Raw genomic sequence first — 19,882 nt, forward strand, 5'->3', positions numbered from 1 at the left:
CAGATCACTACTATATATAGTCAAGATCATACAATAGTCTATATCACATTTAATGCATGAGTCCCACTGCAGATTGTTACTATATATAGTCAAGATCATACAATAGTCTATATCACATTTAATGCATGAGTCCCACTGCAGATCACTACTATATATAGTCAAGAGCATACAATAGTCTATATCACATTTAATGCATGAGTCCCACTGCAGATCACTACTATATATAGTCAAGAGCATACAATAGTCTATATCACATTTAATGCATGAGTCCCACTGCAGATCACTACTATATATAGTCAAGAGCATACAATAGTCTATATCACATTTAATGCATGAGTCCCACTGCAGATTGTTACTACATATAGTCAAGAGCATACAATAGTCTATATCACATTTAATGCATGAGTCCCACTGCAGATTGTTACTATATATAGTCAAGAGCATACAATAGTCTATATCACATTTAATGCATGAGTCCCACTGCAGATTGTTACTACATATAGTCAAGAGCATACAATAGTCTATATCACATTTAATGCATGAGTCCCACTGCAGATTGTTACTATATATAGTCAAGAGCATACAATAGTCTATATCACATTTAATGCATGAGTCCCACTGCAGATTGTTACTACATATAGTCAAGAGCATACAATAGTCTATATCACATTTAATGCATGAGTCCCACTGCAGATCACTACTATATATAGTCAAGATCATACAATAGTCTATATCACATTTAATGCATGAGTCCCACTGCAGATTGTTACTATATATAGTCAAGATCATACAATAGTCTATATCACATTTAATGCATGAGTCCCACTGCAGATCACTACTATATATAGTCAAGAGCATACAATAGTCTATATCACAATTAATGCATGAGTCCCACTGCAGATCACTACTATATATAGTCAAGAGCATACAATAGTCTATATCACATTTAATGCATGAGTCCCACTGCAGATTGTTACTATATATAGTCAAGAGCATACAATAGTCTATATCACATTTAATGCATGAGTCCCACTGCAGATCACTACTATATATAGTCAAGATCATACAATAGTCTATATCACATTTAATGCATGAGTCCCACTGCAGATTGTTACTATATATAGTCAAGAGCATACAATAGTCTATATCACATTTAATGCATGAGTCCCACTGCAGATTGTTACTATATATAGTCAAGAGCATACAATAGTCTATATCACATTTAATGCATGAGTCCCACTGCAGATCACTACTATATATAGTCAAGATCATACAATAGTCTATATCACATTTAATGCATGAGTCCCACTGCAGATTGTTACTATATATAGTCAAGATCATACAATAGTCTATATCACATTTAATGCATGAGTCCCACTGCAGATTGTTACTATATATAGTCAAGATCATACAATAGTCTATATCACATTTAATGCATGAGTCCCACTGCAGATCACTACTATATATAGTCAAGAGCATACAATGTCTATATCACAATTAATGCATGAGTCCCACTGCAGATCACTACTATATATAGTCAAGAGCATACAATAGTCTATATCACATTTAATGCATGAGTCCCACTGCAGATCACTACTATATATAGTCAAGAGCATACAATAGTCTATATCACATTTAATGCATGAGTCCCACTGCAGATCACTACTATATATAGTCAAGAGCATACAATGTCTATATCACAATTAATGCATGAGTCCCACTGCAGATCACTACTATATATAGTCAAGAGCATACAATAGTCTATATCACAATTAATGCATGAGTCCCACTGCAGATCACTACTATATATAGTCAAGAGCATACAATAGTCTATATCACATTTAATGCATGAGTCCCACTGCAGATCACTACTATATATAGTCAAGAGCATACAATGTCTATATCACAATTAATGCATGAGTCCCACTGCAGATCACTACTATATATAGTCAAGAGCATACAATAGTCTATATCACATTTAATGCATGAGTCCCACTGCAGATCACTACTATATATAGTCAAGAGCATACAATAGTCTATATCACATTTAATGCATGAGTCCCACTGCAGATTGTTACTACATATAGTCAAGAGCATACAATAGTCTATATCACATTTAATGCATGAGTCCCACTGCAGATTGTTACTATATATAGTCAAGAGCATACAATAGTCTATATCACATTTAATGCATGAGTCCCACTGCAGATTGTTACTACATATAGTCAAGAGCATACAATAGTCTATATCACATTTAATGCATGAGTCCCACTGCAGATTGTTACTATATATAGTCAAGAGCATACAATAGTCTATATCACATTTAATGCATGAGTCCCACTGCAGATTGTTACTACATATAGTCAAGAGCATACAATAGTCTATATCACATTTAATGCATGAGTCCCACTGCAGATCACTACTATATATAGTCAAGATCATACAATAGTCTATATCACATTTAATGCATGAGTCCCACTGCAGATCACTACTATATATAGTCAAGAGCATACAATAGTCTATATCACAATTAATGCATGAGTCCCACTGCAGATCACTACTATATATAGTCAAGAGCATACAATAGTCTATATCACATTTAATGCATGAGTCCCACTGCAGATTGTTACTATATATAGTCAAGAGCATACAATAGTCTATATCACATTTAATGCATGAGTCCCACTGCAGATTGTTACTATATATAGTCAAGAGCATACAATAGTCTATATCACATTTAATGCATGAGTCCCACTGCAGATTGTTACTATATATAGTCAAGAGCATACAATAGTCTATATCACATTTAATGCATGAGTCCCACTGCAGATCACTACTATATATAGTCAAGATCATACAATAGTCTATATCACATTTAATGCATGAGTCCCACTGCAGATTGTTACTATATATAGTCAAGATCATACAATAGTCTATATCACATTTAATGCATGAGTCCCACTGCAGATTGTTACTATATATAGTCAAGAGCATACAATAGTCTATATCACATTTAATGCATGAGTCCCACTGCAGATCACTACTATATATAGTCAAGAGCATACAATGTCTATATCACAATTAATGCATGAGTCCCACTGCAGATCACTACTATATATAGTCAAGAGCATACAATAGTCTATATCACATTTAATGCATGAGTCCCACTGCAGATCACTACTATATATAGTCAAGAGCATACAATGTCTATATCACAATTAATGCATGAGTCCCACTGCAGATCACTACTATATATAGTCAAGAGCATACAATAGTCTATATCACATTTAATGCATGAGTCCCACTGCAGATTGTTACTATATATAGTCAAGAGCATACAATAGTCTATATCACATTTAATGCATGAGTCCCACTGCAGATTGTTACTATATATAGTCAAGATCATACAATAGTCTATATCACATTTAATGCATGAGTCCCACTGCAGATCACTACTATATATAGTCAAGAGCATACAATGTCTATATCACAATTAATGCATGAGTCCCACTGCAGATTGTTACTATATATAGTCAAGAGCATACAATAGTCTATATCACATTTAATGCATGAGTCCCACTGCAGATCACTACTATATATAGTCAAGAGCATACAATGTCTATATCACAATTAATGCATGAGTCCCACTGCAGATCACTACTATATATAGTCAAGAGCATACAATGTCTATATCACAATTAATGCATGAGTCCCACTGCAGATCACTACTATATATAGTCAAGATCATACAATAGTCTATATCACATTTAATGCATGAGTCCCACTGCAGATTGTTACTATATATAGTCAAGATCATACAATAGTCTATATCACATTTAATGCATGAGTCCCACTGCAGATTGTTACTATATATAGTCAAGAGCATACAATAGTCTATATCACATTTAATGCATGAGTCCCACTGCAGATCACTACTATATATAGTCAAGAGCATACAATGTCTATATCACAATTAATGCATGAGTCCCACTGCAGATCACTACTATATATAGTCAAGAGCATACAATAGTCTATATCACATTTAATGCATGAGTCCCACTGCAGATTGTTACTATATATAGTCAAGAGCATACAATAGTCTATATCACATTTAATGCATGAGTCCCACTGCAGATCACTACTATATATAGTCAAGAGCATACAATGTCTATATCACAATTAATGCATGAGTCCCACTGCAGATCACTACTATATATAGTCAAGAGCATACAATAGTCTATATCACATTTAATGCATGAGTCCCACTGCAGATCACTACTATATATAGTCAAGAGCATACAATGTCTATATCACAATTAATGCATGAGTCCCACTGCAGATCACTACTATATATAGTCAAGATCATACAATAGTCTATATCACATTTAATGCAGGAGTCCCACTGCAGATCACTACTATATATAGTCAAGAGCATACAATAGTCTATATCACATTTAATGCATGAGTCCCACTGCAGATCACTACTATATATAGTCAAGAGCATACAATAGTCTATATCACATTTAATGCATGAGTCCCACTGCAGATTGTTACTATATATAGTCAAGAGCATACAATAGTCTATATCACATTTAATGCATGAGTCCCACTACAGATCACTACTATATATAGTCAAGATCATGCAATGTCTATATCACATTTAATGCATGAGTCCCACTGCAGATCACTACTATATATAGTCAAGATCATACAATAGTCTATATCACATTTAATGCATGAGTCCCACTGCAGATTGTTACTATATATAGTCAAGAGCATACAATAGTCTATATCAGGGTGTCCAAACTGCAGCCGGCGAGACGTCATGAGTCTTATAAGGACTTTGGCATGCCAGGTGTTAGCAAATTGACAGTTGTCATATTGGCTGATGTTTGAAATCATCCTCTTTTCAGAAGGTGTCAGGTCCCTCAAACTCACCTGAGAGATCTCCAGGCAGGGCAGCTTGCCCACCTGAGCCCCCGTGAAGCCGTAGACGGAGTTTGCGCTAATCTTGAGGGCCAGCTGTCGGCCGTCCAGCACCTGCTTCTTGAAAGGGTCCGTTTCCTTCTTCAGCTCCGACTTGGCCCTGTGGACAGACGGGTCTTGATGCCACATTCTGGCCAAACGCCTTCTCCACTGGTTAGCCCTACCTCTTCCTGGCTGACAGCAGGTTCTCCAGGATCTCAGGCAGGAGGCCTTTCCTCACACAACTCTTCACAAACAGATCCCCAGTGGGGGTCTTGATGAAATCCTTTGGGGACAACCTGAACAGGCCGCCATGTTGGATACTATTCCAGGAGTTGAAAGGTGGTTGGTTGAACTCACCCCAGTTTATCTGCCGACCCTTTCTGCAGCAAGGTGGTGTAGCACAGGTTGTGGGCCATCATGATGGACGGGTACAGGGAGGAGAAATCCAGGGTGGCGATGGGAACGCTGTAATAGCTGGCAGACGGAGGGGAAATGAATACTTATTTCTTTCAGTGTTGGTAATAACATTTTCTCAGTCAGGAGCAATCTAATTACACTTCCCATCCTTGTTGCCGTTACTGAGAAGGTGAAGTGGCTCCTTACTACTTTGCTTGACTGAAGCACAAAGAGTCAGCTTTCCAACAAACATCAGACTAGCTCAGTGAAACTAAAATAATGCTATTCTGTAACAGAATATCATTCATCTACCATGAATTGATTAATGTGGACCCCGACTTAAACAAGTGTAAAAACTTATTGGGGTGTTACCATTTAGTGGTCAATTGTACGGAATATGTACTGTACGGTGCAATCTACTAATAAAAGTTTCAATCTAATTTCAATCAATCAAAAAAGAGAAAGTCAAACAAATACAAATAGAAGGAGTAGACATTGAAAGAGTGAAATAAATCACATTTGAAAGAGTAATAATAGATGACAAAATACACTGGAAACCTCATGTAAAAAATATACAACATAAAGTAGCAAGAAATATTTCAGTAATGAATAAAACAAAACATGTTCTAGAGCAGAAATGACTTCATATTGTCTACTGCTCACTTGTGTTAATATCTGATTATTGTGTAGAAATATGGCAAATAACTACAAAAGTAGACTTATTCACTAACTGTGTTATAATACACAATGTTAGATATAGAGAACATAAACATGTTATTTATTCAATCAAAACTATTGGAATTCAATTGCAAACATGTAACATGATGCAAACTATAACCTGCTAGCCAAGAATGTACAACAATTCTTCTTAACTGAAGAGGAGAAATATAACCTGAGAGGAAAATGTCATTTCAAACATTTGTACGCACGTACAACACTTAACACCTTTAGTATATCAGTATGTGGAATGAAATGATGGAATGAATATGGGATAGGCTCCAGCACACACTGCGACCCCGAGAGGGACAAGCGGTAGAAAATGGATGTATGGAATTAATAAACATTGTACTAATATGATCCACTTTAAAAGAAGCCGTTCAAAGTAAAAGTACAAAGAATTCTGATTGAGAATGAAATATCATCCATCTCATGAAGTGAATGATAACTGATTGACCTACTTATGAGAAGACCTGATGTCTTTACAACACACCTTGAGAACAGGAAGTATGTGCTAGTAGTTGCTTTGAAAAGACAAAGGGAGGATCAGATAAGATTTGCTTCTTCCTGCTCCTTTTCAAACATGTTGTCAAGAAAAGATGTGAAATATCATATTGATCATGTCTGCATGTTCCAAGTCCACATCAGCTGCATGCAGAGAAGCTTGATGATGCCTGGGGGTGGGAATGAAAAGTCTACCAACCCCTTGGAATGGCTAGCCATTCTGTCTAGCGGTTCTTCCGGTTGGAGATAACGTGCGCATTGACGTCAGCAACATGGCAGCACAGAGCAGAAAAAAAACGCACCAGAGTTTGCCGACATTTTAATTTAAAAAGAAAAAAGATTGCTTTTTTATGTCAAGTAAAAGAAGGATTTCTCTTACCTCAAAACACCTTTTAAGTTGGGATCCTATTATACAAACCCTACTTTTCTTACTTGTTAGTAGGCTTGCAAAATTCCGGGAATATTCAAATTTGGAAACTTTCCATGGGAATTAACGGGAATATATGGGAATTAATGAGAATAAACATTGAATGCAACATGCTAGATCTTGCAGCATGAGTATTAGCTAAAACAACCTGATTTCATGCAAATTTAGTAGAATTTCAACCCTGCACTGTGCATTCCTCCATCACATGCCCAGATAATTGCCAGCATGCTACACACTACAGCAGGGCTCTTGAGGCCACACTAGTGTTTGAGCCCAAGGACTGGTAAGTATTGATGATATATATTTGATGTATGGTATTTAAGTTTAATAGCTTGTTACTGTATGACTGTAGACTACTCCAGCAGCTAGCTAGCTGTTCCTGTACTTGTTACATGATTTTGGGGCCAATATCTCTAGCTAGCTAGGTTTATGTACCACCACAGTCTCATAGTGAACCAAAATAATTCTCCGTTAGCCGTGATGCTAATTTTCTCTATGTTAAATCCCATTCATTTATGCTAACAACGTTAACGATCCGAATTGACCTTTTTTGTGATGTGTAAAGTTGAAGTAGCAAATAGTAAATGAAAAGGTGTAGTTTCCTCTGCTAGCCATTCTGTTGTCATACAAGAATGTAGCTTATAGTTTGATGTAGCATGCTGATTGTGTTCATTTATTCATCTAGCCTATTTCTATTCATTTGTCCATCAGCCAAATATTTTTAAAGACTACTCCAATTGTTTAGCTGACTATTTATATCTGTGTGTGGCATTGCATTAGTCTTTTACAAGAATAAATAAATACAAACAGAATCATTTCATCCCCACCAATGTAGGCGGAAAGGCGGTGTACATTTGTAAATACTGTGCAAAGAACTACGTCAGGTATGCCACAAAGATGCAGCAGCATATAGACAAGTGCACAATAATATAAAATTATTGGAATTCACCATCCATTCCCATGGACGGTGTCCAACTTTGAATAATCCAAAAATGGTCAATATTTCCAAACTTCCCAAGCTTAACTTCCCGTGGTAAATTTCCAGAAAATTTCAGGAAATTTACCGGAAACTTCCCACCCCTTTGCAACCCTACTTGTTACTACCTGCTTTTGTGTATTTGTGATCCACATCAGTCCAGAAAATATAAAATGAAGTCATGGTGGAGATATTGAGTTACACATTTCCATGTATGGGTTAGTATATGGGTGAAACTACAAACCCCGTTTCCATATGAGTTGGGAAATTGTGTTAGATGTAAATATAAACGGAATACAATGATTTGCAAATCATTTTCAAGCCATATTCAGTTGAATATGCTACAAAGACAACATATTTGATGTTCAAACTGATAAACTTTATTTTTTTGCAAATAATCATTAACTTTAGAATTTGATGCCAGCAACACGTGACAAAGAAGTTGGGAAAGGTGGCAATAAATACTGATAAAGTTGAGGAATGCTCATCAAACACTTATTTGGAACATCCCACAGGTGTGCAGGCTAATTGGGAACAGGTGGGTGCCATGATTGGGTATAAAAGTAGATTCCATGAAATGCTCAGTCATTCACAAACAAGGATGGGGCGAGGGTCACCACTTTGTCAACAAATGTGTGAGCAAATTGTTGAACAGTTTAAGAAAAACCTTTCTCAAGCAGCTATTGCAAGGAATTTAGGGATTTCACCATCTACGCTCCGTAATATCATCAAAGGGTTCAGAGAATCTGGAGAAATCACTGCACGTAAGCAGCTAAGCCCGTGACCTTCCATCCCTCAGGCTGTACTGCATCAACAAGCGACATCAGTGTGTAAAGGATATCACCACATGGGCTCAGGAACACTTCAGAAACCCACTGTCAGTAACTACAGTTGGTCGCTACATCTGTAAGTGCAAGTAAGTGCAAACCCAATGCCATTTATCAACAACACCCAGAAACGCCGTGGGCTTCGCTGGGCCTGAGCTCATCTAAGATGGACTGATACAAAGTGGAAAAGTGTTCTGTGGTCTGACGAGTCCACATTTAAAATTGTTTTTGGAAACTGTGGACGTCGTGTCCTCCGAACCAAAGAGGAAAAGAACCATCCGGATTGTTCTAGGCGCAAAGTGTAAAAGGCAGCATGTGTGATGGTATGGGGGTGTATTAGTGGCCAAGACATGGGTAACTTACACATCTGTGAAGGCGCCATTAATGCTGAAAGGTACATACAACTTTTGGAGCAACATATGTTGCCATCCAAGCAACGTTACCATGGACGCCCCTGCTTATTTCAGCAAGACAAAGCCAATCCATGTGTTACATCAACGTGGCTTCATAGTAAAAGAGTGCGGGTACTAGACTGGCCTGCCTGTAGTCCAGACCTGTCTCCCATTGAAAATGTGTGGCACATTATGAAGCCTAAAATAGCACAAGGGAGACCCCCGGACTGTTGAACAACTTAAGCTGTACATCAAGCAAGAATGGGAAAGAATTCCACCTGAGAAGCTTCATAAATGTGTCTCCACAGTTCCCAAACCTTTACTGAGTGTTGTTAAAAGGAAAGGCCATGTAACACAGTGGTGAACATGCCCTTTCCCAACTACTTTGTCACGTGTTGCAGCCATGAAATTCTAAGTTCATTATTATTTGCAAAAAATAAAGTTTATGAGTTTGAACATCAAATATGTTGTCTTTGTAGCATATTCAATTGAATATGGGTTGAAAATGATTTGCAAATCATTGTATTCCGTTTATATTTACATCTAACACAATTTCCCAACTCATATGGAAACGGGGTTTGACAGAAAAATGGGCAATATCGTGATAAGTCAGAATTTTATATGACAAATGTCACCATTTTGCATTAAAAAGTAATACTTTTACATAAAAAAGTAATAATTTTACGAGAAAATATTGCAATATTACAGAGACAGAGAGAATATGAGAAATTGTTCCCAATTTTATAAGAAAAAAGTTGACACATTGTGAGAAAAAGACTGCTTTTAGCTAATATTAGTTTTTTTTGTTTGTAATTGGTTTGTAATCTTCATTATTTACTTCAAGTTGTTACAGTATGTCTATATATACACATATATTTACTTTTTTAAATACATTTTGGCCAAAGGGGGCACATTTCAGTTTTTTACACACACTTGTTATTTCATATGTTCTCCTCAATCTCGTTCCCCTGCGTAATGACAATAAAGCTGATTGTGATTCACACACAGGCAACTTGAAAAATCCCTCCTTGTTGGGACCACCATCATGTTGATAGAAGTCCCCAGCAGGGGTGCACACGAGACATTGTCTACTAGATGCAATGTTATTGGGACCATGATTTATGTCCTAAACTTGTTCACACCTCCTCATATGGAAGATACGTTTCCTTCTTCATGCTTCACAAAGGGCAGAAATACAAGAAGACACGTGCACGCACCCTTTCTCTGGCTCAATGACCGTAGCTCCAGTGTAATCTTCTCCGCCCTGAGACTTGACAACCGGTATCACCAGGTCCTGTTTGGCGGCCTGCAGGTGAACACACACACACACACACACACACACACACACACACACACACACACACACACACACACACACACACACACACACACACACACACACACACACACACACACACACACACACACACACACACACACACACACACACACACACACACACACACACACACACACACACACACACACACACACACACACACACACACACACACACACACACACACACACACACACACACACACACACACACACACACACACACACACACACACACACACACACACACACACACACACACACACACACACACACACACACACACACACACACACACACACACACACACACACACACACACACACACACACACACACACACACACACACACACACACACACACACACACACACACACACACACACACACACACACACACACACACACACACACACACACACACACACACACACACACACACACACACACACACACACACACACACACACACACACACACACACACACACACACACACACACACACACACACACAGTCGTTGTACAAGTGTTGATGTGAGGACCACGTCCCTGTGCCTTCCCCCCGTCACCTGTCGCAGCAGCTGGGAGACCACCTTGATCTGCTGCCCTCTGGACAGCAGGTAGGTGAGCGGCACACCTGTGACTCTGGCCATCTCCATGTAGTTGATGACACACATCAGCTTCTGCAGCAGCCGCAGGGGCAGGTAGGCGTCTTTCAGGCAGTACACGGCCAGACGGCGCCGCGTCTGCTCGTTGCCGTTCTGCCAGGCGTGGGGAACTTGGTGAGTTGGAAAGGTTGGAGACGTTGCCGGATGTTTTCCAGTACCTGCAGATCAGTGATGATGGAGTGCTGCACATCCTCTTTCTGTTCTTGCAGGAAGTGGAAGCTCACAGCATTCAAGGTGTACGAGCGCAGTTTGTAGTCCCGGAGCAGAACCTGGGGCATAGACGCACATGTCTTGAAAATAATACAACAGGTATGCGTGAAAAAAGGATCAGGAGATCCATGCAGACAATTTCAAACAAGTAGAAGCAGAAGCTCCAAATAGACTTCCTGGATTTGTTGTGACAACAAAAAGGTAGCATCCCAAACTTCTCGTCAACTTGCTCTTTTCTCACTCCCTCGCGCCTCGTCTGCTTCACCGTCACAAGCCCCGTGCTAAAAGTATCAATTAGCTTTAAATGATTCAAAGGAGCTCAAATGTTAGCATGCTAATGTTAACATGATAACCTATGGAAAAGTTAGCGTGCTTTGAAGATGATCAATCGATCAAATCAATCCATGATTTTTAGGTAAAAACAAAAAAATAGCTAAAATGCTAGAATAAAAATGTTAGCATGATGACATAGCAAAGGTTAGCATATTGAAAGCCATGATTTTAAGGTTCTTACAAATACAATTGGTAAAAATGCTAACATAAAATGTTAGCGTGTTACCGATAGCATGATGACATAGCAAAAGTTGCGTAATTCCAAGATGCCGCCAAGTATTCAAAGCCACAATTTTAAGGTTCTTACAAATACAATTGGCAAAAATGTTAGCATGTTGCCGTTAGCATGATGACATAGCAAAAGTTAGCATAATTCTAAGATGCTGCCAAGTACTGTAAAATGCTAACATAAACATTTGCATTAATCGTTTTTTCCGAAGATATTTTCAGTGTGAATTCCTTCATAAACGACTGTCCTGCCCTAATTCAGACTAGGTACTGACAGGTAAATGAGCTAATTCAGACTAGGTACTGACAGGTAAATGAGCTAATTCAGACTAGGTACTGACGGGTAAATGAGCTAATTCAGACTAGGTACTGACGGGTAAATGAGCTAATTCAGACTAGGTACTGACGGGTAAATGAGCTAATTCAGACTAGGTACTGACGGGTAAATGAGCTAATTCAGACTAGGTACTGACAGGTAAATGAGCTAATTCAGACTAGGTACTGACAGGTAAATGAGCTAATTCAGACTAGGTACTGACGAGTAAATGAGCTAATTCAGACTAGGCACTGACGGGTAAATGAGCTAATTCAGACTAGGTACTGACGGGTAAATGAGCTAATTCAGACTAGGTACTGACGAGTAAATGAGCTAATTCAGACTAGGTACTGACGGGTAAATGAGCTAATTCAGACTAGGTACTGACGGGTAAATGAGCTAATTCAGACTAGGTACTGACGGGTAAATGAGCTAATTCAGACTAGGTACTGACGGGTAAATGAGCTAATTCAGACTAGGTACTGACGGGTAAATGAGCTAATTCAGACTAGGTACTGACAGGTAAATGAACTAATTCAGACTAGGTACTGACGGGTAAATGAGCTAATTCAGACTAGGTACTGACGAGTAAATGAGCTAATTCAGACTAGGTACTGACGGGTAAATGAGCTAATTCAGACTAGGTACTGACGGGTAAATGAGCTAATTCAGACTAGGTACTGACAGGTAAATGAGCTAATTCAGACTAGGTACTGACGAGTAAATGAGCTAATTCAGACTAGGTACTGACGGGTAAATGAGCTAATTCAGACTAGGTACTGACGGGTAAATGAGCTAATTCAGACGAGGTACTGACAGGTAAATGTCCAAAGTTGCTGACCTGCAGCAAGTCAAACTGAACGCGACCTTCCATGTTGATGACCTTGTTCTCTCTGCGGCCCATCTGCTTACTCTGGAAGTTGAGGTCTCGCAACACCGACTTGATCCCTCTCACTCTGCCCAAGTACGGGAACAAGTTGACCTGCACGCAAGTCAAACATCAGGAGCAGGCGGCCATGAGAGACTGTGCAACACTAACCTTCAAAGCCGCCGCCCTGTTGAGCAGGTAGGGGAAGTCAAAGTTCTGGATGTTGTACCCCGTGATGATGTCAGCATCCACCGTCCTGAGGAACTCAGCCCAGCTCTGCTCACACACAGCAGATTAGTCCCAACAAAGTGACATAATCATGCATCAAACATTTGTCTGCTCACACACAGCAGATTAGTCCCAACAAAGTGACATAATCATGCATCAAACATTTGTCTGCTCACACACAGCAGATTAGTCCCAACAAAGTGACATAATCAAATCAAATCAAATCAAATCAACTTTATTTATAAAGCACATTTAAAATTTACCACAGGGGTAGCCAAAGTGCTGTACAATGAGCAGGTTAAAAGATAAAACGAGTACCGAGCAAACACAACACAACACAAACAGAACATGATAAAAAATAAATAATTAAAATAGAATTAATAAAAACATAAAAACATAAAAACAGGATCACAGCAGGTGTATTATGGGGCGCCATTGCAGGATGGATATCACTCAGTGTTAAAAGCCATGGAATAAAAGTATGTTTTTAAGAGAGATTTAAAAACAGGAAGAGAGGAGGCTTGTCTAACACTCAGGGGTAGGTCGTTCCAGAGCTTGGGAGCAGCAACGGCGAAAGCTCTGTCACCTCTAAGCTTCAGCCTTGTGTCAGGGACCGTCAACAGCAGCTGATCGGCTGATCTTAAGGATCGGGTGGGGCAGTAAGGCTGAAGGAGGTCGGAGAGATAGGTTGGCGCGAGGTTGTTTAGACATTTAAAAACAAATAAAAGGAGTTTAAAATGTATTCGGTAACGCACAGGGAGCCAGTGAAGGGACGCTAAAATAGGGGTGATGTGCTCACGTCTGCGGGTCTGTGTTAGCAGACGAGCAGCAGAGTTCTGTACGAGCTGCAGGCGGGCGAGGGAGGCCTGGCTAATGCCAACATACAGGGCATTACAGTAATCAAGACGAGTCGAGATAAAAGCGTGGATTAATTTCTCAAGATCATGTCTTGATAAAAGCGGTTTCACTTTCGCTATTTGGCGTAATTGATAAAAGCTTTTTTGAACGACGCTGCTGATTTGTTTTTCGAATTTAAAATCTGAGTCAAACTTTACCCCCAGGTTTGTGACAGAGTCGCTGAGATACGGGGTCAGAGTGCCGAGGTCAACGTTGGGGGAGGGAGAGCGACTTGGACCGAACAACATAACTTCTGTTTTGTCTTCATTTAGGCTCAGGAAGTTAGCTGAAAGCCAGACTTTGATGTCGTGCAGGCAGTCAATAAGACTTTGAACCGTGTTATTTTGTGCCATGGGAAAATAAATCTGGCAATCATCGGCATAAAAATGAAATGCAATACTGTACTTCCTAAAAATAGAACCAAGGGGGAGAAGGTAAAGCGCAAATAAAATTGGGGCAAGGATTGAACCCTGGGGGACCCCATGTGGTAAAGGAGCTGTGGACGACATAAAACTGTCTACTTTTACACAAAAACTCCTGTCGGTTAGGTACGACCGGAACCAGTTGAGGGCGGCGCCCTTAATGCCCACACAGTTCTCAAGACGAGTGATTAAGGTGGCGTGGTCGACGGTGTCGAACGCAGCAGACAGATCTAAAAGCACCAGGACAACATATTTACCAGAATCAGTGGACAGGAGGATATCGTTAAAAACTTTTAGAAGCGCTGACTCTGTGCTGTGGAGGGCTTTAAAACCGGACTGGAACAGCTCAGTGATACCATTATCCTCTAAGAAGGGCAGCAACTGACTGTAGACAACCTTCTCTAATATTTTGGAAATGTATGGAAGATTAGAGATAGGTCTGAAGTTAGAGAGGAGAGAGGGGTCGAGGCTGGGTTTTTTAAGTAGAGGTCGTACCACTGCATGTTTAAACTCTACTGGATCATGCATCAAACATTTGTCTGCTCACACACAGCAGATTAGTCCCAACAAAGTGACATAATCATGCATCAAACATTTGTCTGCTCACACACAGCAGATTAGTCCCAACAAAGTGACATAATCATGCATCAAACATTTGTCTGCTCACACACAGCAGATTAGTCCCAACAAAGTGACATAATCATGCATCAAACATTTGTCTGCTCACACACAGCAGATTAGTCCCAACAAAGTGACATAATCATGCATCAAACATGTGTCTGCTCACACACAGCAGATTAGTCCCAACAAAGTGACATAATCATGCATCAAACATTTGTCTGCTCACACACAGCAGATTAGTCCCAACAAAGTGACATAATCATGCATCAAACATGTGTCTGCTCACACACAGCAGATTAGTCCCAACAAAGTGACACAATCATGCATCAAACATTTGTCTGCTCACACACAGCAGATTAGTCCCAACAAAGTGACATAATCATGCATCAAACATGTGTCTGCTCACACACAGCAGATTAGTCCCAACAAAGTGACACAATCATGCATCAAACATGTGTCTGCTCACACACAGCAGATTAGTCCCAACAAAGTGACATAATCATGCATCAAACATGTGTCTGCTCACACACAGCAGATTAGTCCCAACAAAGTGACATAATCATGCATCAAACATTTGTCTGCTCACACACAGCAGATTAGTCCCGACAAAGTGACATAATCATGCATCAAACATTTGTCTGCTCACACACAGCAGATTAGTCCCAACAATGTGACATAATCATGCATCAAACATTTGTCTGCTCACACACAGCAGATTAGTGACACAATGAAGTATTCCCTACCTGCAGAAGCTGTTTCTCCTGAGTAAAGCACAAGATCTGAGAGCCCACAATGCTGGCGCAGGACTGGAGTGTGAAAACCGTCCGGATGAAGGGCTCCGTCTCACCCTGACGCTGCACCATGGACGCGATCTGGATCACCGGATCTTTGTCGGCTTCCGGAAAGATCCCTAAAAAGAAAACAATGGAAAAGTGAGTTTTTTCTTGCAAGCACAACAGAACTTAATGGACTAATATTTAGTGTTTAATCATTAGTCAAGAAACAAACACTGTCCTGCATGAGAAGTTATTTTTATATCAATTCATTTCAGAATAAAAGTCACTCATTGTTAATTCTCCCAAATAAGTTGTCATATCTGACAGGGAATGTATTGGAATTCTTGTGAGAATTCTTCCCCAGTCTGCGCCCCTCTCTCTTCCACTGACATGAACTTGTGAAAACGTGCATTCCAGTTTTCCTTTTTCTCTTCTGGCGTCTTTGCTACTGCAGCAATGGAGTGACACGACAAAGCTCGTTAAAGGCCAGTTTCACCACTCAGTGGAGCAACTAGAAGACGAAACCCTTAATGTGGGTTCATATCTTGCCTTGTTATACAAGTAAAGAAGGTGAGGCAGCAGCTCACACATTCTCCTACTTTCTGTAACATCCTGCACGAAATGTCTCAACTATAATCTCGGTGAAGGAGCCCAGAAACGTTCACACACAATAAATCCATAAAATGGAGTAGAAGAGTTTCCCCAGGAGATTGTTCATATTTTGAAATAAAATGTTGACGTTCCACTTAGACACATGTAATAAAGCTGCTAAATTAAAGACAACATCAAACATTCCTACAAATAATGTTTAAAACGACTTCAAGTCTTTTACTTATTTAGTTTGTCTTAGTACCAATGTTGTTATGTTTCATAATGACAATAAAGCTGTTGCTCCACATATAATAATAATAATAATAATAATGAGCAATCTTATCAGTCCATCTGAGCAGACTTGAAGGCACCTTTCCTTCCAGCACATTCGATGTCAAAGCTGAGGACTCGGAGAGGAGCGATCCTCTGCCAGTCTCCTTCTGCTGGGTGACTGCTCAGGTGGGTCCAGGCCACGTCCACCTCGTACTGGCACAGGGACACCTGCGCCATGAGGATGTTACAACACAGTTCCAAGTGAGACCAGTCCAATCAAGCCTACTTTGCCTGGACGATAAGGATCTGTGTCTCCTGGACTCCTCTCCTCTCGGACTCTGTACTTGCTTTTAGGAAGTTCAATCCAGCAGCATCCCACGATATCACAGTCCACCATGAATCTGCCAAAGATGCATGTTATTGATCCGTGCAACACAATTATGGCTTCAACACAAGCAGCTGGTGACATAAATTGACCAACATTCATGGCAAGAACATGCCGTGACCGACCTTGACTTTTCACTGAATGGACTAAGATGGAACAATAAACAGCATAACATCATTTGCGATAACATTCCCGATGGCTCAAATGGTGTCACTCCTCTTTCTTTTTGTTGGCCAAACTGTTGCACTGAACCAAGAGAAGAACAAAGCTTGTTTATTAGACTTCATCTTCATTATCCAAACTGCTTTGTATTTTATTTTGATATCAAGAAGTAAACAAGGTTGGTTTTTTTACATTACTTGTGTATTTTTTGGGGGGGTTTTTTTGTCCTGTCCAGCTTCTCAGGCAAATCATATAATAGATGATCATATAGTAGATGTAGATAATCATATAGTAGATGATCATATAGTAGATGTAGATGATCATATAGTAGATGTAGATGATCATATAGTAGATGTAGATGATCATATAGTAGATGTAGATGATCATATAGTTGATGTAGATGATCATATAGTAGATGTAGATGATCATATAGTAGATGTAGATGATCATATAGTAGATGTAGATGATCATATAGTAGATGTAGATAATCATATAGTAGATGATCATATAGTAGATGATCATATAGTAGATGATCATATTGTAGATGTAGATGATCATATAGTAGATGTAGATGATCATATAGTAGATGATCATATAGTAGATGTAGATGATCATATAGTAGATGATCATATAGTAGATGTAGATGATCATATAATAGATGTAGATGATCATATAGTAGATGATCATATAGTAGATGTAGATGATCATATAGTAGATGTAGATGATCATATAGTAGATGATCATATAGTAGATGTAGATGATCATATAGTAGATGTAGATGATCATATAGTAGATGTAGATGATCATATAGTAGATGTAGATGATCATATAGTAGATGTAGATGATCATATAGTAGATGTAGATGATCATATAGTAGATGTAGATGATCTATATCGGCTGTTCACATGTACTTTACACAAGAGAAGTGTAGGATACTTCTCTTGTTGCCTTATTTGTATTTGACTTTATTAAATGTATTTATATTATCATTTGGTGCAGCCGGGCCGGAGCAGGAGGGGTTAGAAGGAGAAAAAAAAAAGAAGACAGAGGGGGAAATTGTGGAGACAAGATAAGGATTAGACAGAGAGACAAAAACAACAATAGAACAACATCAACAAATAGGATATGTACAAATATGATAGTACAAGTGATAACAAAGAAGCAGTTAGTGAAATAAATAATACAGAAATGACAATGAGCATTATTACACTACAAATGAATCAATACAAATACCAATAGAAATATCACTATTGATAATGAACAATACCAATAATTGACCTTTATTATCAACAATACAGTTTAAATGCAACAATACATATACGTCATGATAACTTGAGATACGAAAGAAAGCAGAAAAATGGAGGGGAAGAAAGAGAAGCAACCTACATTAACCTTGTAGATTGTTATAGTAACAATAGGTTAAGCTTTGTCCGTGTGCCATGTGTTACCCAGTTTACCCTAGGGCAGTGGTTCTCAAATGGGGGTACGCGTACCCCTGGGGGTACTTGAAGGTATGCCAAGCGGTACGTGAGATTTTTTTTAAATATTCTAAAAATAGCAACCATTCAAAAATCCTTTATAAACATAAATAAAAACCTATCTTTTTTCCAAATAGTTCAAGAAAGACCACTACAAATGAGCAATATTTTTGCACTGCTACACAATTTAATAAATCAGAAACTGATGACATAGTGCTGTATTTTACTTCTTTATCTCTTTTTTTCAACCAAAAATGCTTTGCTCTGATTAGGGGGTACTTGAATTAAAAACATTTTCACAGGGGGTACATCACTGAAAAAAGGTTGAGAACCACTGCCCTAGGGCAACAACATTCATTTATGTTTGATGAAACGTGATTATGTGCATTAGTGTATGTATGCATATGTACAGTATGTGTATATGTATGTTTGTACAGTGAATGTATATGTACAGTATGTGTATATGTATGTTTGTACAGTGAATGTATATGTACAGTATGTGTATATGTATGTTTGTACAGTGAATGTATATGTACAGTATGTGTATATGTATGTTTGTACAGTGAATGTATATGTACAGTATGTGTATATGTGTTTGTACAGTGAATGTATATGTACAGTATGTGTATATGTATGTTTGTACAGTGAATGTATATGTACAGTATGTGTATATGTATGTTTGTACAGTGAATGTATATGTACAGTATGTGTATATGTATGTTTGTACAGTGAATGTATATGTACAGTATGTGTATATGTATGTTTTTACAGTGAATGTATATGTACAGTATGTGTATATGTATGTTTGTACAGTGAATGTATATGTACAGTATGTGTATATGTGTTTGTACAGTGAGTGTATATGTACAGTATGTGTATA

The 19,882-nt window shown here is 38.8% G+C and overlaps 1 protein-coding gene across 1 annotated transcript in view; it reads right to left on the reverse strand.

Annotated features, from left to right (window-relative positions):
* pold1 (polymerase (DNA directed), delta 1, catalytic subunit) overlaps positions 1–19,882 on the reverse strand; it is a 56,774-nt gene that overhangs the window by 23,569 nt on the left and 13,323 nt on the right. Inside the window, exons 7-17 of the mRNA XM_061974508.1 lie at positions 17,264–17,378; positions 17,076–17,205; positions 16,081–16,247; positions 13,341–13,445; positions 13,143–13,283; positions 11,373–11,483; positions 11,116–11,307; positions 10,425–10,513; positions 5,326–5,442; positions 5,151–5,264; positions 4,939–5,086 (exon numbers count right to left, since the gene is read on the reverse strand). Coding sequence (XP_061830492.1) covers positions 4,939–5,086; positions 5,151–5,264; positions 5,326–5,442; positions 10,425–10,513; positions 11,116–11,307; positions 11,373–11,483; positions 13,143–13,283; positions 13,341–13,445; positions 16,081–16,247; positions 17,076–17,205; positions 17,264–17,378 — 1,429 coding nt within the window. The remainder of the gene's footprint in view (positions 1–4,938; positions 5,087–5,150; positions 5,265–5,325; positions 5,443–10,424; positions 10,514–11,115; positions 11,308–11,372; positions 11,484–13,142; positions 13,284–13,340; positions 13,446–16,080; positions 16,248–17,075; positions 17,206–17,263; positions 17,379–19,882) is intronic.

The sequence above is a fragment of the Nerophis lumbriciformis genome, linkage group LG22 (assembly GCF_033978685.3).
Source record: "Nerophis lumbriciformis linkage group LG22, RoL_Nlum_v2.1, whole genome shotgun sequence".
Classification (NCBI taxonomy): domain Eukaryota; kingdom Metazoa; phylum Chordata; class Actinopteri; order Syngnathiformes; family Syngnathidae; genus Nerophis; species Nerophis lumbriciformis.